Source organism: Mytilus edulis, chromosome 5 (genome assembly GCF_963676685.1).
Source record: "Mytilus edulis chromosome 5, xbMytEdul2.2, whole genome shotgun sequence".
Lineage (NCBI taxonomy): Eukaryota > Metazoa > Mollusca > Bivalvia > Mytilida > Mytilidae > Mytilus > Mytilus edulis.
The window spans coordinates 52,087,084-52,114,293 of record NC_092348.1 but is presented as its reverse complement, the minus strand read 5'-3'; the positions used below and the strand labels follow the sequence as shown (position 1 = coordinate 52,114,293).

General features: G+C 33.0%; 1 protein-coding gene across 3 annotated transcripts in view; it reads right to left on the bottom strand.

Moving 5' to 3' along the window:
• Positions 1-27,210, bottom strand: part of LOC139525464 (importin-4-like) — a 371,591-nt gene that overhangs the window by 39,985 nt on the left and 304,396 nt on the right. For all 3 annotated transcript variants that reach the window (XM_071320816.1, XM_071320818.1, XM_071320817.1), the window contains 2 exons: positions 24,469-24,677; positions 6,478-6,610 (listed from right to left, as the gene is read on the bottom strand). In XM_071320816.1, the coding sequence (XP_071176917.1) occupies positions 6,478-6,610; positions 24,469-24,677 (342 nt within the window). The remainder of the gene's footprint in view (positions 1-6,477; positions 6,611-24,468; positions 24,678-27,210) is intronic.

The window sequence follows — 27,210 nt, the reverse complement described above, 5'->3', positions numbered from 1 at the left end:
AGCCCCTATAATCAATCCCAACCTTCATTTTGTGTTTATAAACCTTGTGTTTAAATTTCATATACTTCTATTTACTTGTACTTAAGTTATCATCTTCAAACGACGCAGACAAGGACGACAACGTGATACAAAATACTACCGTTGCGGTCGTATAAAAATATATAACATGAATGTTACTTTTGTAGACATGCTATCCTTGCTATACCATGTGCCTTGATTTTTTTTAATTATAACACATATCACCTAACAGCAGCTTGTTTGGATTTGTTTTTGAGCATGAGAATAAAAAATGCCTATCAGTAAATTATTTGCTAAAGGTGTGTATTCACTTTTTATCGATCAGAGACATATTTCTCCTATTTCAAAGCATAGGTGGGAAGAAATTTTAATACAGTAATTAGTGACGACAAATGGAAAAATATTTATTCACTGGCTTTTAAATGTACTATAGAAAGCAAACTACAAGCTTTCCAATATAACCCAGATGCTCCGCAGAGCGCAGCTTTATACGACTGCAGAGGTCTAACCCTAAACAGTTGGGGCAAGTATGGACACAACATTTAAGCTTGATACAGCTCTGAATTTGGATTGTGATTAAATAGTTGACACAACATAGGTTTCTAACACACAATGAATGTGGTCTTAGAACTTAAACTTATAAATTTTAAATTAGACATTTACCTATTATGGTCCAATATCCAAAATCTAAATACATGGTTAGATTCAGCATATCATAGAACCCCAAGAATTCAATTTTTGATGAAATCAAATAATGTTCAATTTTAGACCCTTTAGACCTCAATGTGGACCAATTTGACAACCAGGCCCCAATATTAAAAATCTAAATACATGGTTTAAAAGATTCTGCATATTGAAGAACCCCACATATTCAGTTTTTGTTGAAATCAAACAAAGTGTAATTTTTTACCCTTTTGACCTTAATGTAGACCAATTTGAAAACGGGACAATACTGTGCAATTGAATATTTCTTGCTATTGCACAAAACTGTGCAATTGAAAATTTCTTGCTTTTGCGCAATATTGTGCAATTAAAGATTTCTTGCTATTGCGCAATATTGTGCAATTGCACAATTTCTTACTATTGCACAATACTGTGCAATTGAAGATTTCTTGCTATTGCGCAATACTATGCAATTGTAAATTTCTTGCTATTGCACAATACTGTGCAATTGAAGATTTCTTGCTATTGCGGAATACTGTGCAATTGAAAATTTCTTGCTATTGCACAATACTTAATATAATAATTTTGGACCACGATTTGGACCAACTTGAAAACTGGGCCCATAAATCATAGATTTCTATTTACTTTTACTAAAGTTAGAGTGCGAAAACCAAATGTCTTCGGACGACGACGACGCCAACGTGATACCAATATATGAATAAAACATTTTCAATTTTGGCGGTCGTATAAAATTACACAGATGTCTCACATAATCATTTTCTTGAAAATATAAACTTTCCTTAACTTATGAATGTGTCAGTTGTAAAGATATAGAAAGGTACAGAGATAAAACAATTTTGGAGATAATTTTCAAATTGGTGGTATTTAGTTTTTGGAGTAAGAATATTTTTGGTGTATTGAGTTCTGATAACTTAGTTTTAGATTACTGTATTCTACACACACGAGTCATTTGTCGAAAGAAGAGGGGGGAGGGGGGATTTGTGGAATTTTATTTTAAATATGATTACTAGTATATATTAAATGAACTCCAAAGTATTCTTAAGAAGTATCATATACTGTGTATATCGTTAACTTGTAAATTTTTACTATGTCTTATTCGCATAATAACAACAGTATATCAATGTCATAAATACCATGTCATTCACTTATGTCTTGTAAAAATGTATGTATGCACTGTTGTTCGAACATCAAAAAGATCAATAAAAAAGAAAAAGAAACTAGAGGCTCTAAAGAGCCTGTGTCGCTCACCTTGGTATATGTGAATATTAAACAAAGGAAGCAGATGGATTCATGACAAAATTGTGTTTTGGTGATGGTGATGTGTTTGTACATCTTACTTTACTAAACAGTCTTGCTGCTTACAATTATCTCTATCTATAATGAACTTGGCCCAGTAGTTCAGTGGGAAATGTTAATAAAAATTTACAAATTTTATGAAAATTGTTAAAAATTGATTATAAAGGACAATAACTCCTTAGGGGATCAATTGACCATTTCGGTCATGTTGACTTATTTGTAAATCTTACTTTGCTGAACATTATTGCTGTTTACAGTTTATCTCTTTAATAATATTCAAGATAATAACCATAAACAGCAAAATTTCCTTAAAATACTGATTGAGGGGCAGCAACCCAACAACGGGTTCTCCGATTCATCTGAAAATTTCAGGGCAGATAAATCTTGACCTGTTTAACAATTTATCCAATGTCAGATTTGTTTTTGGTCTTTTTGTTGCCACCAATTCCTGCATGTTTAGGGCAATTACCCAAATTTTAATACCAGCCTTCCCATTTTGATATGAAAACTAGTGGTATTATTTCAGAGATCCATACACTTACACACAAGTTATCCGGACACCAAATGTGTCTTCGGACGACTACAACATGATAGCTTTATACGACCGCAAAAAAATTATACGAACCCCAAAAAGTTGTTGCGGTTGTATGAAAATAATGAATAGTAAATTACAAACTTTATTTATACCGTTCTCCAGATAATATCCTCATCAACATTTATTTATACATATAAATAATAGTTCCCAATATTTTTTCTTTCATTTGTCACAATCTAATATAAACCGCAACTTATCAATCAATATCAACAATTTTATCTACACAATGTATTAGAATGGAATATATCCTCTCATAAAAACAGATTATTATCTAAGGAAAATATTATTTGCAAAAAAACAATTTCTGTTCAATGGGAAATAACTCAATTATATAATATCTTTTTCTTCCAAAAGGTCGACAACTTAACATCATAAAAACCTTTATTTAGTCACAGGAAACAACATTTTTAAATGTGAAAGAAAAAAATCTTCAAAGCGTTTGCATGTTAATGAACATACACTTTTAGTAACTGTCTGCCCACCCGCAATACATATCTTAATCAATTACCGATTTCCAAACTCCGGTTAACAATGGCTCAATTGAACTGTTGATGTTCTTTCTACATAAGAAAAATCCTGAACCAAGACAGTCAGGAATATGACAGTTGTTACCTGTTCGTTTGATGTGTTTGTGCTTTTGATTTTGCCATTTGATTAGGGACTTTCCGTTTTGAATTTTCCTCGGAGTTCAGTATTTTTGTGATTTACTTTTGCTTCTTGTTTGTTTATAAAACTAAAGGCTCTAAAGTGCACGTGTCGCTCCTATGTATGTTCAACAATGGCCTAATTTTAGAAATAATCATCAAACAATATCTATATTCAAAGTTAACTGACGATTTCAGTTATGTTTGGAAATATTGTCTTGTTCATTTTTGCTTTTGAAATTTCAATGTATCTATTACCATTGCTCAAAGTTTTCTAGATAATAGACAAAACATGCCAATAGAGATGCTAAAAAAACACAAGGACCATAACTCTGCACAAAATCATCCGACCGGAACAATATTCGAACTTGATCTGTAACTTGTCATAATGAAACAATGTACCAAATAGCAAATCAATGTCTTCAAGTATGACGGAAAAAGTGTGGAAAACTGAATTTTCTAAGTCCAAGGACCATAAGTCTGCACAAAATTTTTAAACCAGGACAATTCGAAGTTCATCTGTAACTTGTCATGATAAAACAATATACCAATTTCAAATCAATTTCATGAAGCACGAAGAAAAAGATGTGTAAAATTGATTTATTAAACAAATCCCTCACTGATAGGAAACCGGTGTTTATCCACAGTACAAATACCCCGAATTAATTCGTTGCGTATTAAACCGTGTCATTTCCGTATTTTATCGTGTCTCTCCGTACGAATCCGTATCACACTAGCCAAATCATCCCTTTCTACATTACCCGTGGTAGATTCGTCAAAACCCGTAGTCATAAAGTTGTGCATCCGTATCAAACTATGAACAAAGCATTTCAGGGATCATATGTGCGATTTAGTCCAGAGTGGAACTTGCGAGGTGATCCTTGAATATGTGACCTAGACAGAAGATCGACAAGATATTTACATTCAACATAGTCATCAAACTTGGAAGTGTTTAGTGAGAGAATATTATCTACATAGCGGAAAGTAAAGTTAAAAATAAATGCTGAATTCATTGAACTTTTCCTGTAAGAAATCAGCCTCATGTGAATAAAGGAACATGTCGGGAAGACGACGAACCATTTCAACAGGAATGCCAAAAGTTTGTTGAAAAACACATAAATCAAGCATGAAGCATCTGGATAATGTCAGTTTCATGGAATTGTTTGTTCGAGTCCAGATATTTTTTTACAAAGTACGATATATTAACTTAAATCTGCGTTGGGGAGAACTTGTGAGAAGGGTACAGTCAAAAGTTGTAACACCATTGCAAGAAAAAAGAGACGTAGATTGTGTGTTCTTTCACAGATTTTTAGGATTTTTTTGCATCCAAATATGATTAACTTCACACCACGAGTGTCTATATAGTAATTTTGAATCCCGATTTTTTTTTATTGCTGACAAGTTTCGTGAAGCACGTTGAATCCAGCAATAAACGGTTTTTAAGGAAACGTGGACAATTTGGGATCCAATGCATTGAAATCTTTAGTTGAAATTCCAAAAGGAGCATATAACAGACCTATTTCCTTTTGGTAAGTATCGTGGTAGTAAATGTAGTGTTTTATTATCAACGTATTCCTTTATCAAGCAGCTTACGTAATTAAGTCACACCAAGTCCGAATAGGATAACTATTTTAAATCCCAGCTGTTTTAGATTAGACGAAAAACCATTTACAATTCATAAAATCTAGTTTAGAACGCCACACAACCATTACAATATACTTTATATATTACTATATGATGTATACCCTTCATGACCCCCAAACACGATGAGTAGATATTAAAAAATATCAACTCGCCCCACTTGCCATTCGGCCCACACTGTATCGCCCCTTTATAAAAAAAATCGCCCCACTCTTGTTTACCGACTCGCCTCACTTTTGAAAAAGTGTAAAATCAAATTGAACAATCAGTCTGAAAACTCACTTATTAATGAAAAAGGTTAACACCCCACTGAATAAAGGTATGACACCTCGCCCCACTTATAAAAATATCTTGCTTCCTTTAAGTATGTCAAATTACTCTTAGTTCGTATCCAGTCGTCCTGGTGTAGTGGTAGCTATCATGGCTTGATACGCTAAAGGTCTTGAGTTCAAATCCCAGCATATATACACTAGATTTTTTTCTACGTAAATTTTGATAGATAGTCGTTTCCGTAGAATAATTATAAGTTTTATAGTGGATTTGACATTCCCGCCAAAATGTTACAGAACAAAGGAAAGCATGCATAACAAAGAAACTCAATCTGGGTTGATCTGGTAGGGACGATCCGGCTCAGATCACCCCTGTTAGAACAAAGGAGCTGGGATGTAATAAGATTTACACACACTTGACGCTTGGGGCTTTATCTGCAGGTAAAACATTATATCGGTTATAGAGGTAGAGCATGAGTTTATCAACATTTATGTCTACCTGATGACATTCTGTTGAGACGTTTTCAAGAAGTTCAGGATTTATAAATTGATTTAAGAAATGTTTTGGTAATTACTATAAATACAATCAGATTTAAAATTAAATGATCATGTCCTGAATATTAACAGGTATCCGGTCGTTTCGGCCCCAAGTCAATCCGGCCCCATAATAAAATATGAATAAACTTTATTCACTATATGGAGGAATTTGTGACAAATCTGATCAGTATAAACGGAATTTGCAAAAAGTGTCGATGATGGATGACAACAGGTAAGTGAAGTATTGGAGTACCAGTTAAAGAACTATTTTAAATCGATACGAAACTGAGTGTTATTGTGTCTGCATCTTTGTATAGCAGCTCCAACATATTTTAAAATGTGAAGACATTTTCCATGTTGACTTTGAATGTCATGGCGATTTTTATATTATATACTTCTCACACAGAGTAGCACAATAAATATTAATAGCCCAACGGAACCGTTAAAATTTAACTCATTATAATGTCTTGTTAAACCAAATCATTAGTCTATAATTGGTTTGTTTATTCAACAATTGTCTGATTATTGTGAACTAAGGCAATGCCACTCGTTATCACTTAATTAATATGAATCAATGCAAACTTGGTAAAAATCTGTTTAGCTGTTTTAAAGAAGTTTAGGATTAATTAAGTGTGACATGGACCATGACAGAAATGATCCATTTTTATTAACACAATAAAGGCTGTAAACAGAATCAAATGTACTGCATATTTACAATTTTAAATATAAAATAAGTATACAGGATCTACTGTCCGTATATCTAATATTTTACGAAATATTCTTTCATACATACCTGTTCAAGTGGTAGAGCTGACTTATGTGTTGATATCATTCTACATGTCGCTGCACATACATTATCTATCACTCTTGGGTTGCCTTCTTTATTCAATATTGCAAATAATGTTTTTAAAACTTGTGTATAATGTCTGATTTTTGTAAGGAACATTCTAATGCAATTTTTATGTACATAATGTAACATTTGTTTTCACTGGCTAAAAATTACTTTCAAATCCGAAGTTCACATGTAACTAAGGACCTGAAATTTAGAATTAGTTGGATCACTAAATGTTCAATACATGTAACTACAATATAATCAAAAATCAAAATAAAACAATACCTACCAAAATCGCCGTTTTGTCCAAATTTGAATCGCAGAAGTAAAGGATAAACCTTCAGTTTGTAAGTTTTCATTTGTATTGTATGACGCCACGTTTAGGCATGACGTTTTTGCGCATACGTATTTCAAGTTTAGCGGGATTTTAGTTGCCACCTTCAATTTTGGCCCAAATATTACAGCAAACTAAAAAGTTATCATACATATTCTTGAATGTGTCCAAACTAGACTTACATACAGGATATTCAGAAAAAAAAATCACATTAAACGAGTTACCATGACGACAAACTATGACAAAATTTGCATATTTTGTAAAATGTCGATTTTTCTTGGTTTCCATCACATTTTAACTATATTTCAGATTGGAAATTTATGTGCACACCCCAGAAACTACTTCATATCTGTTGAGATTTTGTCAACAGCTATAATAAAGCTTCGCTTAAATTATTAAGTTGTTTCTTGGCTGCGCACGATGCTTCCACAGTGAATATAACGATGGAAAACTGCGTAAATTTTGTATTTTCATCGTTTATGTGAAAACGGTACATAATATGACGTAATTGTGACGTCATCAGAAAAAAATCTATTTGCTTTTCATTTATATTCTTTTACCTTATTGTATGCATTTCGAAACATTATGTGCCTATTAAAAATAGTTGTCAAGCTTCTTCTTTTCTTGGGCCAAAACCGGGGCTTAATGCCAATCAATATCTTCAAGCATGATGAAAAAAAGTGTATAAAACACTCGTAGCATTAGATATGATTAATAGTTCTCTACAATGAGGAACAATGGTCAATTATTCCCCTTTAATGATACCACATGAGGCTGTAGATCAGGTCCAACACTCACAGCATCTCTTATCTATAACCTATATATTTAGAATTACAGTGTGTTGATAACTTGTTAACAAAGTATAATAATACGTTTTTATTCACTAAAATACAATTTTGTTGTGTACATGCATGTTCTAATAGAGGTGAAATCTTTCCATATTAAAAAGGGGAGTAAAAAATCGGCATTGGCAATTGCAGTAAAACGCAATACAAAGGAAAACCCCACAAAGAATGGACACCTAACAAAAGAAGTGAGTTTTCTATGATTTTTTTATGAGCGATAAAATATCAATAACAATTTAAGAAGTGTAGTTTTCTATGATTTTTTTATGAGCGATAAAATATCAATAACAATTTAAGAAGTGAATGAAAATTCCAAAACAATAACTGTGAATAAATATGATCTGTTTGTTTGAAATATTTTAACAAGAGGCTCTCAAGAGCCTGAATCGCTCACCTTAATTCTTTTGGTTAAATCTCTCATCAATGATTATTTTGGCTTTTCAATTTATTTAAATGTTTTTTGGATCGTCCTATTTTCTTCAAAAGCCAAAAAAAATTATCATTTTCTCCTATGTTCTATTTTAGCCATAGGAGCTATGTTTCTTGACATACAAGGAAATAAAATATAAAATTTATACTAGATACTCTGAAACTCATTTAGCCTAAGTTTGGCTGAAATTGATACAACAGTTTCAAAGGAGAAGATTTTTTAAAGTAAGTCAACATGATGAACAAATTGTGAAAAAAGTCTTTAAAGGGCAATAACTCCTTAAGGGGTCAATTGACAATTTTGGTCAAATACACTTAATTGAAGATCTTACTTTGCTGAACATTATTGCTGTTTACAGTTTATTTCTATCTATAATTATATTCAAGATAATAAACAAAAACAGCAAAATTTCCTTAAAATTATCAATTCAGGGGCAGCAACCCAACAACAGGTTGTCTGATTCATCTGAAAATTTCAGGGCAGATAGAAATTGACCCGATAAACAATATTACCCAACGTCAGATTTGCTCTAAATGCTTTGGTTTTTGAGTTATAAGCCAAAAACTGCATTTGACCCCTATGTTCTATTTTTAGCAATGGCGACCATGTTTGTTGATAGATCATAACTTCGGATACAATTTACAATCTAGATACCATAAGGAACATTCAGTTAAAGTTTGGAAGTATTTGGCCCAGTAGTTTCAGAGGAGAAGATTTTTGTAAAAGATTTCTAAGATTTACGAAAAATGGTTAAAAATTGACTATAAAGGGCAATAACTCCTAAAGGGGTCAACTGACCATTTCCGTCATGTTGACTTATTTGTAAATCTTACTTTGCTGGACATTAATCTTGTTTACAGTTTATCTCTATCTATAATAATATTCAAGATAATAACCAAAAACAGCAAAATTTCCTTAAAATTACCAATTCAGGGGCAGCAACCCAGCAACAGGTTGTCTGATTCATCTGAAAATTTCAGGGCAGATAGATCTTGACCTGATAAACAATATTACCCCATGTCAGATTTGCTCTTAACGTTTGGTTTTTGAGTTATAAGCCAAAAACTGCATTTGACCCCTATGTTCTATTTTCAGCAATGGCGACCATGTTTGTTGATAGATCATAACTTCGGATACAATTTACAAACTAAATACCCTAAGGAACATTCAATTAAAGTTTGGAAGTATTTGGCCCAGTAGTTTCAGAGGAGAAGATTTTTGTAAAAGATAACTAAGATTTACGAAAAATGGTTAAAAATTGACTATAAAGGGCAATAACTCCTAAAGGGGTCAACTGACCATTTCCGTCATGTTGACTTATTTGTAAATCTTACTTTGCTGAACATTATTCCTGTTTACAGTTTATCTCTATCTATAATAATATTCAAGATAATAACCAAAAACAGCAAAATTTCCTTAAAATTACCAATTCAGGGGCAGCAACCCAACAACGGGTTGTCTGATTCATCTGGCAATTTCAGGGCAGATAGATCTTGACCTGATAAACAATATTACCCCATGTCAGATTTGCTCTAAATGCTTTGGTTTTTGAGTTATAAGCCAAAAACTGCATTTGACCCCTATGTTCTATTTTTAGCAATGGCGACCATGTTTGTTGATAGATCAAAACTTCGGATACAATTTATAAATAAGATACCCTAAGGAACATTCAGTTAAAGTTTGAAAGTATTTGGCCCAGTAGTTTCAGAGGAGAAGATTCTTGAAATAGTTTACGACGACAGACGACAGACGACGGACGACGACGGACGCCAAGTGATGGCATAAGCTCACTTGTCCCTTCGGGACAGGTGAGCTAAAAAAAAAGAAGGTTAAAACGTCTTTCATTTCAGCAATCCATTTTTAATTTCTTTGAATTGATATTAATCAAAAATATATGTACACTAAGAAATCACATACTTGTTTCCTAGATCAAAACATTTGTCGTTGTAGTTGAAAGTAATAATGATGTTTTTTGGCTCAACATTTACTTCAGACAAGTAATTACATGTAAGGAACATCTTTAGGTGTGAACAGTTCATTTTGGAATGTATATGGGCATTTGATTTCTTATAATGTATACTGTATCGTTTTCTGTTAATCAACCTGGAGAAGCATTGCCGCAGGAAAGGGAAGTGTCTTTGACACAAATATTCACCATTTGAAAAGTTATTATTTTAAATATGACTCGAACTTCTCATTTGTTCTGGTTCATATTGTCTTCTATGCTCAATAGTTGCTTTTTTTTTAAAGAACTTGTTGTAAATGAAATGGTCTTGAACCGAAACTCACATTTACGGTTTACATTGGGGAAACATTGTAAATGTTGTTGACAAAAACAAACTGTCATACCAAAATGAACTGCACTTATAAATGTTTACTATGAGCTGTTGGGACTATACCTGCAGCACAGTCACAAATGGATACAATAACAAAGTGGTTTCTATTTTTTGGAAAACATTAACTTTGTATGAGATTTTTCTTTTCATTTAAGTATAACACTTTGAATTGACAAACAATAAGTTATTTTCGATTTCCAGTGGCAAGTATTTCGATAATATTGTTGTACAATTACTTAAGTGTAGCTCTGGCTAGTATTTTTCTCTTTTGGTCCAGATTTACATCTGTTGGTTTTGATGTAAAAAGTACAAAGTCATTTCCATATTCTGCTTTCTGTCATTTGATTCTAATCTAAGAGTGATATTTTTCTAGTTTTTTTGTTGAAAAAGCCATCAATTTTTTTTAAAAGCTATATTTTGTTATAATTTGTCATATAGATGTATATTTTTTTTAAAACTTTTTTTACAAGATCTAATTTACAAATTAATTGCAATGAAAACCAAAACCAAAAAAAATCATTATAATTTGAATATTTGTATATATAAATTTAAATACATATTCAGTAATAAATACATATATGTTTCTAAAAAATTCTCTATAATCCATTAGTTTTTAATGAAGAAAGACATGATCATAATTAATGCATTTATATAAACCTATCCTTCAATCAATTCTCTTAAATATCTATTTGTTACATCTGTACCTCTTGATTTCAATTGTTCAATTACTAAAATTTCGACATCATATTTCAAAACAGTTATTATATAAAAATTTATTCAAAACATGTTTTGATCGTGCATTTTTCTAGGTCTATTTAATTTCATTTTATAGATTAAAAATATATGTTAATCAACATTTTTACCTGTGTACGAATGAATTTTTGTGGATCGAATCAGTATAACAAATTAATTACCTTTGTTTCACTTTCAATGTTGACATTATTTTCCTTGAAATAAGTTTACACGCACTTTTCATGCATAATCCATCCCTTGCTAAGAGGTTGAATTGAAGTTCACACGAATACGGATTCAATGAAGTTGAATTGAAAGTGAACAATTTATCACCTATGTTTATTATCTTATTTTAACAAAATTGAACCATACTGGCTTCTTAAAGCGAATATTTTTTTCATTATTTCACTTTCATTAACGATTGAACAAAACAAATCAGAATCTAAATATTATAGATATCTCGAAGCAAGTGTCCCTTTAATAAAACTAGATAATTATCTAATTAAAGGATTTCACTTAATATTTTTATGCCCCTTTTATGGGCATTATGGTTTCTGGTCTGTGCGTCTGTTCGTCCGTCCGTTCGTCTGTCCCACTGCAGGTTAAAGTTTTTGGTCAAGGTAGTGTTTGACGAAGTTGAAGTCCAATCAACTTGAAACTTAGAACCCATGTTCCGTATGATATGATCTTTCTAATTGAAATACCAAATTAGATTTTTGACCTGATGCATCCGTGTACTGGGGACACTTTCTTGTTTTATATATATAGCATTCAGAAAATTAGTTTACACAATATAAAAACAAACCTGCCACAAAATTCTTCAAACAATTTACCAAAGAATGTCTTTTAAAAAATGAGGTATCTCCCTTTGTAGGTAGTATTTGGCAAAACTTTTAGGAATTTTTTATCCTCAATGCTCGTCAACTTCGTACTTTATTTGGCCTTTTATAACATTTTTGATTCGAGCGTCACTCAAGAGTCTTTTAGACGAAACGCGGGTCTGGCGTAAATATCAAATTTTATTCCTGGTATCTATGATGAGTTTATTTGTGCAGAAATGTGGTTTAGTGGCTCTCATTAGATATGGACCATAACTTTGAATTAAATTATTAGACCTGAACAAAATTCGAACTCGAAAATTGTCATGATGAAACTTTATACAAAATTTCAAATCAATATCTTCAAACACGAAGAAAAAAATGTTGAAAACTGATTTGCCGGACTTGCGGATTAACAGACAGACAGACGAACGGAATGCAAACCTAAAGTCTCCTTCGACTTCGTCGGTAGGGGACTAATGAAGCTTAGATGAATTACCCACTGATCCCTAATAGCATTAAAAGAGTGGCAAAAGATACCAGAGGAACTTTCAAACTCATAGATCAAAATAAATAGACAAGGCCATAGCCAAATAAAAGGCTGCGCTTTAGCGCATGATACGCCCGTTGTTTGAAAGACAACGGGCGTATAAAAATGGCAACTAAAGGCTCTAAAAAGCCTGTGTCGCTCACCTTGGTCTATGTGAAATTAAACAATGGACACAGATGGATTCATGACAAAATTGTGTTTTGGTGATGGTGATGTGTTTGTAGATCTTACTTTACTAAACATTCTTGCTGGTTACAATTATCTCTATCTATAACAGTACTTTCTGTGGAAAATGTTATTGAAAATCTTCAAATTTTAAGAAAATTGTTAAAAATTGACTATGAAGGGCAATAACTCCTTAGGGGGTCAATTGACTATTTTGGTCATTCTGACTTATTTTTAGTTCTTAATTTGCTGTACATTATTGCTGTTTACAGTTTATCTCTATCTATAATAATATTCAAGATAATAACAAAAAAACAGCAAAATTTCCTCAAAATTACCAATTCAGGGGCAGCAACCTAACAACCAATTATCCGATTCATCTGAAAATTCCAGGGCAGATAGATCGTGACCTGATCAACAATTTTACTTCCTGTCAGATTTGCTCTAAATGCTTTGGTTTTTAAGTTATAAGCCAAAAACTGCATTTTACCCCTATGTTCTATTTTTAGCCATGCAGCCATCTTGGTTGGTTGGCCGGGTCACCGGACACATTTTTTAAACTAGATACCCTATGATGATTATGGCCAAGTTTGGTTAAATTTGGCCCAGTAGTTTAAGAGGAGAAGATTTTTCTAAAAGATTACTAAGATTTATGAAAAATGGTTAAAAATTGACTATAAAGGGCAATAACTCCTAAAGTGGTCAACTGACCATTTTGGTCATGTTGACTTATTTGTAAATCTTACTTTGCTGAACATTATGACTGTTTACAGTTTATCTCTATCTATAATAATATTCAAGATAATAACCAAAAACAGCAAAATTTCCTTAAAATTACCAATTCAGGGGCAGCAACCCAATAACGGGTTGTCCGATTCATCTGAAAATTGCAGGGCAGATAGATCTTGACCTGATAAAAATTTTTACCCATGTCAGATTTGCTCTAAATGCTTTGGTTTTTGAGTTATAAGCCAAAAACTGCATTTTACCCCTATGTTCTATTTTTAGCCATGGCGGCCATCTTGGTTGGTTGGCCGGGTCACGCCACACATTTTTAAAACTAGATACCTCAATGATGATTGTGGCTAAGTTTGGTTTAATTTGGCCCAGTAGTTTCAGAGGAGAAGATTTTTGTAAAAGTTAACGACGACGGACGACGGACGACAGACGACGGACGCCGGACGCCAAGTGATGAGAAAAGCTCACTTGGCCCTTCGGGCCAGGTGAGCTAAAAAAGTAAACAAGTTAAGAATTCCTTCAATTTAAAGCATTTCCACTCATTTAATGAGGATGCCGCTTAAGAAATGGTTTTCTGATATTTAATTCTTTAAATTATTAGGCCGATAAGTATAAAATTAATACAAGATTTTGTGTAATACTCCAAAACTTGCCACTTAGTACCGGGAAATTTCGAGGTGGGTCGTCCTCTGTCGCCCCATTCTCAAGATATTGAACTGTTTTTCATTATTTTTCTAGACACGTTTTTAGATTATTATGGTGTGGCATCATATTTACTGAAATTTGTTGTCAAAAACATGTTTTTTAAAAAGAATATGGACAAAAACATTGCTTGTTTGTTGTACGGCGAATTGCAGGACGTTGTACGGCGAATTGCAAAATAACAACTTTTGTCTGTACGGCGTCTTGCAATATATTATAATTTTAAGAGGAAATTAATCACTGTTTAGATAAAATCAAGTGACGATATTTTGTTGATATCAAAGCTTTACAGGCTTACAAATATACAAAATGTCGAACTTATCAAATATTATTAAATATATGCCGTTAATTCAGTTCAGAAGGCCTCTGTTGCGAACGCTTTTCGATTTTGTACAAAAAGGTTTTTTCAACCATATTATCCTAAATACATTTATATATCGTTATACTACTAACGCCTGTTATCTTATTTGTTGTTAGGTTGAAATTGTGACAGTTCAATAAAATAAACCGTCCATTCATCTTTGGTTGGTGCTAGCTTGTTTTTTTTTTTAAGATAAAACAGTGGAGATGTGGTATGATAGCAAATTTAAGATAACTATCCATCAGGATAAAATAAAGTGGATGCAAGCAATACTCTAGTTCAGGGAAAGCTTGTTCGCGACCTAGAATTCTGGGTGGGTCAAGCGTTTAATTAAAATTCATGCGAGAATATGCGAGAGTTGAATGAACTGGGGGCAAAGTCATATATGGTAAACATCAATATTCGATGTTTATTAGGGCGCCCGCCGCTTTCCCGTGTACCTGTGAAGTCGTTGAGTGTCATCTTTTTTGTTTTGTTTAATAATTTAAGAAAAGTAAAAAAAATATTGTGAAAAATTTCGAGACCCATGCAGTGTTTGAAAATTACGGTAGAAAATTGGGAAAAAATTTGAAAGAACGTTCCTTGTTCAAACCATAATAAAATAAGTTCCCATAAAATCAAACAGCTACAGTTCGTCATACGGCAGACTAAATTAAACTCTTAGCAAAAAAGACACACCTACTTATAAGATATATAATGTCTTTACTCTAACTGTTGCATGTTGAACAAACAAGTGGAAAGTCCAGCGCAATGTAGAACAAAACAGTTTCAACATTCATATATCATTATCATGATCTTGACCTGCATGGATATACATTTTAACTTGCAACTGGACAATTAAACAAAACGGTTATTGATGACTGCATGAAAAACATAAACCTCAGACAAAACATGAAATTAACTGTTCAGGAAAAACGAAGTCCTTCTAGTAGTAAACTACGGAAAAATAAAAATAAATATTTGTAAAATTTTGCCCTGGATACTGTATTTTTGGCATAAAGACGCTTCTGTCCCATTTTCCCGAAATTCCATTATGTTTGACAACGATTTTGATGTAAAACAAAACTTTAACCACAGACTGAACCCAAATGCTGACGTAGTCGGCGTTGATGCTGACGACGGAATCTAGGATCGCCAAGTATCGCTTTCGCGAAACTTGAAAAAAAGAAGGATGTATGTCAAAAGATCCAAGTAGACAGTTATTTCACTCATAAATCTTAAAGACCTCATTGCTTTCGACGAGACGACAATCGGTGGTTTTTTTTGTATCAAGGAGGGGGGAGAGGGGCTTTTCTAAATTAATTGTAATATAACAATATGTTTTCACATTTGGTATCGTTTTTCTACCAATTAACGTGAAATTTCTGACACAAAAATAAATATACTACAGAGCTGTTCATTAAAAGTACGTAATCAAATTCCAAACTATACATGTATGTGTGAAAATTTACTTTCTGAAGATACAACAAAAGAGTATAAAGTATCTTTTATTCTGTTAAAGATCTTCTAAATCTCATTGAAATTAATTAGATATTCTGTATACAATATTATGTATGCTTTACAAAATTTCAAAATAAAATGCTGAACGACCCAGATCCCCCTCCTTTCAAAAATTGTCAATATCTGGTGCATTTGAATTAAGCACAATATAACTTTATGTAAATTTAATACACGTATGCAATCAGGGATAGCATTTTGAACATATATTTAAACGGTACCTAACTATCAGAACATGATTATAATTATTAAGGGTATATTAATTGTATCTAACTGTCGCCTGGTGAGATTAATAGTTTAAGGTAAAACTTTATGATACCAAATGGCCTAGGTGTTGATTGACTTTTATTTTTATGACCTAAGATCAGTGCATAAGATATGGAAATGAAATAGCACCCGTACCTTCTTGAATATATATAGACGATCTGCTAAGTGAACATCACAGCATGAATCTGTCCATTTTTGCGTGAAGGTGACACTCAAAGTCAGGTGACATATATCAAACCGTTCCTTTTGTAATTAAGATTAATTAACATAAATAACGTAAAATCTTTAGCTTTAGAAGAATATAACAAACTTTGTATTTATAAACGATATAAACTATTATTTGGTTTGGAATATACTTAGATTTTCATTGTAATGTATCTATTTTAACAAAATTGCGTAACGGCACACTTAGATTAAATGTTGAAGTTGGTCGTTATCTCAATACTCTAAGAGAAAATATAATTTGTATATGTTGCTATTTGAATGTTTTGGAGGACGAATATCATTTTGTTTTATCATGTCCAGCTAGCGTATAATAGATTTTTGCGTATAGAATTTTTACCTTTATTCTACTGTTCTTGGCCAAATCGGCACAAGTTAGATAACTTACAAGCTCATTCGAAATCTCTTACAGTAAAACTATGCAATTATTTAAATGTATTTGGAAAATTATATCACATATATTGTCATGTTATAAATGTATACTCTGTAAACACTGTTCTCTGCTGTCTTTTGTTTTCATTTATATGCTTCATGTATATGCTTCTTGCAATTAAAGTATTCATTCATCTGACAACTTTAGAAACGCAACACTAGATTATTTTTGTGTTATTTTTGAATGAATGTGTCACCGTCAAAAGCGATGACTGCCTGTTGCAAAAGCCAAAATGATTGTCAGAAAGGTCAACAAATTCTGTCGGACATGTTTTGGGTTCTGTTTTACACCTTCTAATTTTGCATTTGTTCAACCCATTAATTGGTTTTGGCAATTATGCGGTTGGAACTTGAGGGCTTTAAAGGTTTTCCTTCAGTCGATTCTTTGGCAATTCATTTATGGCACGAATCTGTACTCAATGGCACTCGGCTATTTGATTAGCAGTTAACGTTGCGACCGTAAAACATGTCTGGCAAATGACGATGCGTAATCAAATTTTGTTGACGTTTCATTGTCACTACACATTGATCTATTCATTGATGGCCAGCAACAAATCTTGTCTACTTGTATCGTTGCCTGAAGGACAGTAAGACGAGTTTCTGAAGTCATATAGTATGGTTGCAGCACGTTTATGTTTTCATGTTTGCAGTATTCTTAAGGGCTAATTCAGTTTTTTATTTCTCAGTCTTGGCAAAATGGAGATGCAACATTTTTGAACTGATTTAAGTGAGGCAAAGGATTGAAAGAACTGTTTCAAAAAGCAAAAAAAACTGAAACAATCTTTCATGGGTCCAAAATTTCGCTTTAAGAAATTCGTGCGGCTTCAAAAATTCGGAATGTTCAATAACCACAGGTAAGTCAGATTTTGATTTTTTGTAAGGAGAAAGAAGTATGATAAGCATGAAAAGTAGTTGTAAGAGAATCAAACAAGATTTGGTAAAAAAAATCAACAAAATGAGTGTTGCGTTTCTAAAGTCGTTCAATATACTATTGCCGTTTCGAGGCTTGGCATCTATAACCGGAGCATAGGCTACAGACAATATTTCAGATTTAGCCTTTTGTAAGAAGCGGTCCAAAATGGAACAATGTGTTCAGTGCTTTCTGCAGAAAATGGAATGGAATCTGAGTTTTGTCTCGAAAGAAGTCGCAGAAAAACAAAAGATATATCTCGGTTTTCGATGAAACAAGACACAATCTTCCCATAAATATTAGAATAACGAGGAGGTCCATAACGTTCTGTTGGCTTGTCGAAAGGTAAACATGCCATAAGATTGGTATTCGAATCATTCAAATTCAAAGATCTTTCTAGTCCCCGTTTAACCTTTATGGAACTCATGTGAGCTTTTGATGATTCGTTTTGATACTGTAATACAACTCTAGCCATGGAGTAAAATGTATCTTTTACCAACGATTGTTTTAGCATTTAAGTCAATATTTTCTGCTCCCTCCTGTATAATACGATCACCTTTTCTAAATACAAAGCAATACCATTAGGTACATAGGACATGTCTTGAATTATGTCTATTTCCAAAGCTAAACTAGTCCGATATCTACGTACTTCAGATTAGGATGCACAAAAACCATGAGAGTTTGATTTTCCAATAAAATATTTAGAGCCAAACTCATGGTGTAACTGTAATGCCAAAGCAAGATGATGGGGTTAACAGGTTTATGTTTAAAGCAAGTATGCATTCTGTTATTGCCAGGACTTTTCGCAGTTTGTCGACAGGAAATTTAGAAACATTACTACTATCTTTCAATGAGCAATAGAATAAGGAGGAGGTCCATATCATATTCATTGAACTATAATGAAAAGTTAAAAATCCTCATTTAAGTTAATTTATAAGAAATACTGACTCGGAATGGCTTCGAAACTTTACAATGGGCAGTTTAAAACATTTTAATTCGGAAAAATCATGAAATTATCAATGTATTCTAAATTTACAAATGTTGTAACCACTTCTTTAAAATAATACAGAGTGTGCTTTTGCTAAACTGAGTGAAAATTAACAAAATTTAGAAAAAAAATAAGGGATTCTAGTTTTACATTATGAATAAACAATTAAACTCTGAATAAAATGCAATATCATATGTCAAAAGACAAAAAAAAGTAACAAAATTCCAATTTTTTCCCACATCTTGAAATTTGAAAAAAAATCCAAATGTCTTTTTTCTTTCCATTTTATAAAACTGCACCGCATGAAATGTCCATGACCGGGCAATTAAGTTACCTAAAGGTATTGGCTTTGCAAAAAAAAAATATTTTTAGCCTGCAGGTATGCCGGTCCATTAAAGTCGTAAAATAAGCACCTTTTTTCTTGATCTGTCACTCCACTATTTATCTTTATATTTTTACGTATATGTGTTTCACAGTTTAAATACACGTTTAATTCGAAATATTAATGTTTATTAATTACAAACAAGAATGTGTCCATAGTACACGGATGCCCCACTCGCATTATCATTTTCTATGTTCAGTGGACCGTGAAATTGGGGTCAAAAGTCTAATTTGGCAATTAAATTAGAAAGATCATATCATAGGGAACATGTGTACTAATTTGAAGTTAATTGGACTTCAACTTCATCAAAAACTACCTTGATCAAAAACTTTAACCTGAAACTTGCACTATTATTTTCTATGTTCAGTGGACCGTGAAATTGGGGTCAAAAGTCTAATTTGGCAATTAAATTAGAAAGATCATATCATAGGGAACATATGTACTAAGTTTGAAATTGATTGGACTTCAACTTCATCAAAAACTACCTTGACCAAATAAAATTGAGAATGGAAATGGGGAATGTACCAAAGAGACAACAACCCGACCATAGAAAAAAACAACAGCAGAAGGTCACCAACAGGTCTTCAATGTAGCGAAAAATTCCCGCACCCGGAGGCGTCCTTCAACTGGCCCCTTAACAAATATATACTAGTTCAGTGATAATGAACGCCATACTAATTTCCAAATTGTACACAAGAAACTAAAATTAAAATAATACAAGACTAACAAAGGCCAGAGGGTACTGACTTTGGACAGGCGCAAAAATGCGGAGGGGTTAAACATTTTGTGAGATCTCAACCCTCCCCCTATACCTCTAGCCAATGTAGAAAAGTAAACGCTTAACAATACGCACATTAAAACTCAGTTCAAGAGAAGTCCGAGTCTGATGTCAGAAGATGTAACCAAAGAAAATAAACAAAAGGACAATAATACACGGATAACAACAGACTAATAGCAGTTAACTGACATGCCAGCTCCAGACTTCAATTAAACTTACTGAAAGATTCTGATTTCATCATATGAACATCAGGCACAATCCTTCCCGTTAAGGGTTTAGTATCATACCATCATAACATATATGAGAAGAACATAACCCGTGTCATGCCAACAACTGGTTTTTGAATAAATGTGTTTAGTTCCGATGCAAAGACCCTATAAGTGAATCAAAATATGCAATCTTTAATGACCTGACAACAGTATCGTAACTATATCCCTTCTTAATAAGTCTATTCAAAGGTTTTGTTAGTTTTTGAGGTGAATACTGACACCTTTGTGCTTTATAAAGAATATTTCCATAAAAAATTGGATGTGAAATACCTGAACGTATAAGAAGTCTGCATGTTGAGCTATATTTACGAATGATGTCCTTATACCGATGATAAAAACTTTAACCTGAAACTTGCACTATTATTTTCTATGTTCAGTGGACTGTGAAATTGGGGTCAAAAGTCTAATTTGGCAATTTAATTAGAAAGATCATATCATAGGGAACATGTGTACTAAGTTTGAAGTTGATTGGACTTCAACTTCTTCAAAAGCTACCTGGACCAAAAACTGTAACCTGAACGAACGGATGGAAGGACGGACAGACGGACGGACGTACAGACCAGAAAACATAATGCCCCTCTATTATCGTAGGTGGGGCATAAACATCAGTTTCAATAACTTTACTGAGTAGCAGATTTTTAAAATTTCTTTTAAAGTTACATGTACAAATATCGAGGCGGATAGAAAGGTTATCCAACACATCGCGAAAATGTTTGTTTATGATGAGATATAAACATCATGGCTTACGTTGCTTCGTTCCCAATTTTTAACAGTCTCTTCCTAAACATAAATCTACACATTTAATACATGGATTTTTAATCGGTATTCGCCCTTGTTTGCCTTGGATTTACATGATTTAAGATTTTGTTTTGCAAAATGTTCAAACGAAAAGTGTACACCGTATATATATGAGGATATTTATAAACTGTTGTATTAGTATGTACATTTGTAACATCTCGTCAATTTAGACAGACTTATACACAAGGATTATAAATGATATCTAGAACGTACGAAAAATATACTCGATCTGGACCAGAATGAAATATTTGCCCCTGGAAGTTAGGCTACAAACAATATAACTGATTTACTATGCCGCAATAAAGATTTACATTAAAAAGTGCTAAATGATCAGTTTTGAATGGTGCAGACAAATAATTTTGTTACAAGAGTCAGTCTGAGGTATGAAAACTACTGATATTAGTTTACGATTCAATATTTTGAATAAAAACAGCACATGCTTGGCACTATAAATGGAAGCGATCCACATTTTTTAGTCATTGTTTTCCCATATTGCTGTCATATTGGTCGAGGGTGATACGGCATGTGATATATACGCTTTATCATATATTTCAACAGGAGAGTATCATATTATATGAACTGTTTTTTGATCCATAGCACTGGGTTACCTTCAGTTCTACTTTTGTCTTGTTTTTAAAAGCCTTAAAAGAACTGCTTAATTACTTATCCGACGCACCTGGGTTACCTTACAATGTGCGTACTGTTGTTTTAAAAATATTTTGTTTATTGTATATTTTTGTGTGTTTTGTATTTTTTTTGTAGGGGTGTAATAAAGGGTATGATAAAGGGTGGGAATCAAAGTTGAACGATATTGATTAAACAGCAAGCTATTTATCGCATATTCAAAACTACTGTATTTACTATTTAATATATGATAAATGTAATAATTGCTAAAAAGGTAATTTATGTTTTGCAAAATACTATATGTCGGTCCTAAAAATGACTTTTTAACAATTTGGAGCGTATTGAATATTTGGATAATTGGTGTAGATTGCCGTTCGCGCTAATGTGATCACCTCCCTTACAGTCGTCATTGAAAATTACAATTACAAAATTCGTTTATTGTCGGAATATGCAACATTTATGTGTATAAGCTTTAATTTAAATGTGAGAGAAAGGCAATGTTCGCAGAGCTTTCTCCTTTTTCGTAGCGAGTACAAATGCATGTTTTATTTTCCTACAATGTACAGCACAAACTAATGTTTTAGCAGACAATTTATAATTCACGCATGAAAACATGTATCTCTATTTTACCGACGTTACTTTTCATTTAACTCGACAGCATTTTCACGAAGATCGCAAAGTAAACTGCCACATAAACAACAATTCAAACGTATCTGCTAGCTTCAAATATAAGCAGGATAAGTATCCGTATACTGTTTTGTATTTATTTTAGCGTGACCATCGTACTTTAGAGTCCTACATATATATTTCTGAACATAACTTTTTATAGAAAATATTAAATCATGTAATACTTTTAAAACTTTTAAAAGGCTGTTCACAGAGTACCAAATGAGTAAAACATTCCGACAGTTATAAAAATCTTAAATTCTAAGATGCTTTAAATTCAGTGCATTACATTTAATTAATCTTAAAACAAGTATGAACCAGATGCTCCACAGGGCGCAGCTATATACGACCACAGAGGTTGAACCCTGAAGTGTTGGGGCAAGTATGGACACAACATTTAAGCTGGATTCAGCTCTAAATTTGGATTGTGATTAAATAGTTGCCACAGCATAGGTTTCTGACACAGAATGAATGTGGTCTAATGAACTTAAAATATTTTGTTTGCCTTTGAGCAATTCACTATGCTGTTGAATATTAACCCTCTCAAAAAAATGTTTGAAGAAATTTTCTTTTTATTTATGAAATCTGAAATGAGAAAAATTTAACCCCCCAACCCCATTTGTTTTCACATCCCCCTTTCCCTTTTTCCAAAACTGATCTTAATTCAAATTTCTAATGGAGTTTGCAACAATAACTACTCATTTAAATACATCATAAAATATCAAAATGTAAAATAAAGTGCTTGTTATCACTGAATGGTAAAGATTGTTAATTTATCAGTTGGTAGTAAAAGTTAATATACATTGTATATTGTATAAAACAATGATTTAAGTTGATTCAACTACTATTCTGGAAAAAGAAAGATAACTCCAATTGAAATATCAATTATAAATATTGTATAAAACAATGATTTAAGATGATTCAACTACTATTCTGGACAAAGAAAGATAACTCCAATTGAAATTGCAATTAGATATTTCTTGCCATTGCGCAATACTGTGCAATTGAAAATATTTGCTATTGCACAATACTGTGCAATTGAAGATTTCTTGCTATTGTGCAATAGTGCAATTGAAAATTTCTTGCTTGACCAATTTGAAAACGGGACCAAAAATTAAGAGTTTACATACACAGTTAGATTTGGCATATCAAAGAACCCCTATTATTCAATTTTTGATGAAATCAAACAAAGTTTAATTTTGGACCCCGATTTGGACCAACTTGAAAACTGGGCCAATAATAAAAAATCTGAGTTCATTTTTAAATTCAGCATATCAAAGAACCCCAAGGATTCAATTTTTGTTAAAATCAAACTAATTTTAATTTTGGACCCTTTGGACCTTAATGTAGACCAATTTGAAAACGGGACCAAAAATTAAGAATCTACATACACAGTTAGATTCGGCATGTCAAAGAACCCCAATTATTTAATTTTTGATGAAATCAAACAAAGTTCAATTTTGGACCCTTTTGGTCCCTTATTCCTAAACTGTTGGGACCAAAACTCCCAAAATCAAACCCAACCTCCCTTTTATGGTCATAAACCTTGTGTTTAAATTTGATAGTTTTCTATTTACTTATACTAGAGTTATTGTGCGAAAACCAAGAATAATGCTTATTTGGGCCCTTTTTTGGCCCCTAATTCCTAAACTGTTGAAACCAAAAACTCCCAAAATCAATCCCAACCTTCCTTTTGTGGTCATAAACCTTGTGTCAAAATTTCATAGATTTCTATTTACTTAAACTAAAGTTATAGTGCGAAAACCAAGAAAATGCTTATTTGGGCCCTTTTTGGCCCCTAATTCCTAAAATGTTTGGACCAAAACTCCCAAAATCAATCCCAACCTTTCTTTTGTGGTCATAAACCTTGTGTTAAAATTTCATAGATTTCTTTTCACTTTTACTAAAGTTAGAGTGCGAAAACTAAAAGTATTCGGACGACGACGACGACGCCAACGTGATAGCAATATACGATTTGCGGTCGTATAAAAATTAGTCATGTTGTGCTGATGAACATCAATCAATCGTTTTTTTACCAATAGCCATTTAGAAGACTTTACCTTTAATTCTGTCAGTTATGGTGATAAAAAGTTTGCCTGAAAGGATACGAAAATAACTTATCTCCACTATTTGCCATAAGCACACCAAGGGCAAATATGGAATTACTGCGAACCTCCTCGTCTTCATCTCTAATCATCTTCATAAACAGAGGATAAAGTGGATCTACAAAGTTTACTGAGACCTGCCCGCAGGCTAACAATGTTTCAGCTAATGTACCTACAGCGAATGACTTTTCTGACACAGAACTTGTTTCTTTCTGTAATATAAAACCAAAACATTCTCATTGATAACATGTTGCTATTAATATTTAGTTTTAAAAGGCACAATACCAACATGAAGTACAATAGAAATTAACAAGATTTAGTTAGGGGTATTTTTTGTGATCATGATTGATTGATTGGAACATACCTGATAATGATGTTATGTTGTTTAATATCTGCCAGATATATACTCAGTTGAAGTTGTTTAAGCTCGATATATAAGACATTTACAGGACAGGAGATACATTTAAAACTAAATTGTGAGTGACCGCAAGACACAAGCAATATTCTGTCCCAGTACATAGCACAATTACATGCAAGATCAGATCATGTAGATCGCATGTTTGATACAATGCTGAACAGAATCGGAACTTTGAATGAACGGGCTTGACATACAGAACAATTTTACTGCTTGTCAAATTGCTCTAAATGTTTTGGTTTCAGAGATAGAAGTCAAACACTGCATGTTACCCCTATGAACTATTTTAGCCATGAGCCATCTTGGTTGGCGGTTTGGTTCATCAATCATCGGACACATTTTTAAAACTAGATAGTAGTCAGAGGAGAAGATTTTTGTAAAACACCACAAAAATTACAGAAAATTGTTAAAAGTTGACTATCAAAGGTAATTACTCCTGAAGTGGTCAATTGACAATTTTGGTCATGTGACTTATTTGTAGATCTTACTTTGCTGAACATTATTGCTGTTATAGTTTATCTCTATCTATAAAATACTATAGATAACCAAAAATTTCCTTAAAATTACGAATTCAGGGGCAGCTAACCAACAATTGGTTGTCTGATTTGTCTGAAAATTTCAGGGCAGATAGATCTTGACCTGATTAACAAATTATCCCATGTCAGATTTGCTCTAAATGCTTTGGTTTCAGAGATACAAGCCAAAATCTACATTATACCCCTATGTTCTATTTTTAGCCATGGCAGCCATCTTGGTTGGTTGGCAAGGTCATCGGACACATTTTATATACTAGATACTTCAATGATGATTGTGGCAAAGTTTGGTTAAATTTGGCCAAGCAGTTTCAGAGGAGAAGATATTTGTAAAAGTTAATGTACGCCGGATGACGACGATGGACGACAGACACCGAGTGATGAGGAAAGCTCACTTGGCCAATTAGGCCAGGTGAGCCAATAAACAACTTTATCGAGGCTATGGGAGCACAGAAAGATCATGTATATTTTAGTATATTGCATGATGCCTCTTAGCTAGATCACCTTCGTACTGATGATTACAAAATATTGTACCACAATTCTTGCTATAAATCGCACACTAGCAGACACAAGTGCAGTTCTTTTAAAGCTGAATCAACTTCTTGTTTGTTTGTAAAAGTGTTTCAGGTCATATATAGAAGGTCGTTCAATTCCTGACTAGAAAAAGTTTCGGTGAGAACAAGCAGACCTTCGTCTGATTTCTTGGCGAATCAATTGTTCATCATCATGGTAGATCAACAGTTACTATGATGCATGAGGAATTCATTTACAGATGTACTGTTCTAATGTGGTCATTACTTCCCTTCCAAGCAGCATACGCATGAGCTATGGTTTCAAACAGACACTATAACTTGCACACTATGAGGAAGTCATTTATCTAGCTGACACATCCACTGACCCTAAATCTGCTCAAAAGGAGTATTCCGATTGATGAATTATTTTGTACGCGGATACTTTGCACGATTTTACATGCTATTCACGTAGACAAAGAGTTTGGTGTGATAAGGGAAGGATAATAATAAAGTCACAATAAAGAAATGCACTGAGCTTATGCGTTCATTACTTCCCCTTCCTGCAACATACACATGACCTATGGTTTCAAACAGGCACTATAACTTGCACACAAGATGTGCGTCCCTTTATACCTGTTCACAAATTATGTATAAAGTATCGGGTCTGTCATCTGTAGCATTTAAACAGCCGCACATGCTGTTACAGGATGCAATACAACACATTCCTGTTTGGGATCATTAAGCGCACTGTTTTTTAAAGTCTCAAAGGACAACCCAGATGATTTCATCGATTTGTCAAACTTTTCGAATAGTGACATCAATGAATCTATGCATGCATCTCCAAATGTTGTTGTTAGGTTGTATGATCTCAAGTCAGAACTTAAAACAGATCAAAGTGACCTTATCAAATATAGGGTCAAATTGGCTACAATTATAAATTTCTCCCTTGTCAAACTTCCTCCTTCCAAATCTTCCTTTGCGCAACATGTAATAAGAGCTTCACTCCAGACATATATTTGGATGTCTTTCCATATCGAAAAAAAAAACCCGTACATTCTCCTTTTCAGTTCGGATGGGAAAAGAAGAAAGGAAATTGTTCCTATCAATTTCGAAGGTCAGATGTTATACGAATTTCTGCAACGTTAAGTTTGCACTTGTAAGGGAAAATTTTTGTGATCAAAGGGTTGCATTTGCTTCGAAAAAATCTATCCTGTATAAAAATATGCACACGTCTGGCAAATGACTTATGTCAAAATCTAAATCATCCTCTGGTTACAGTTAGAAA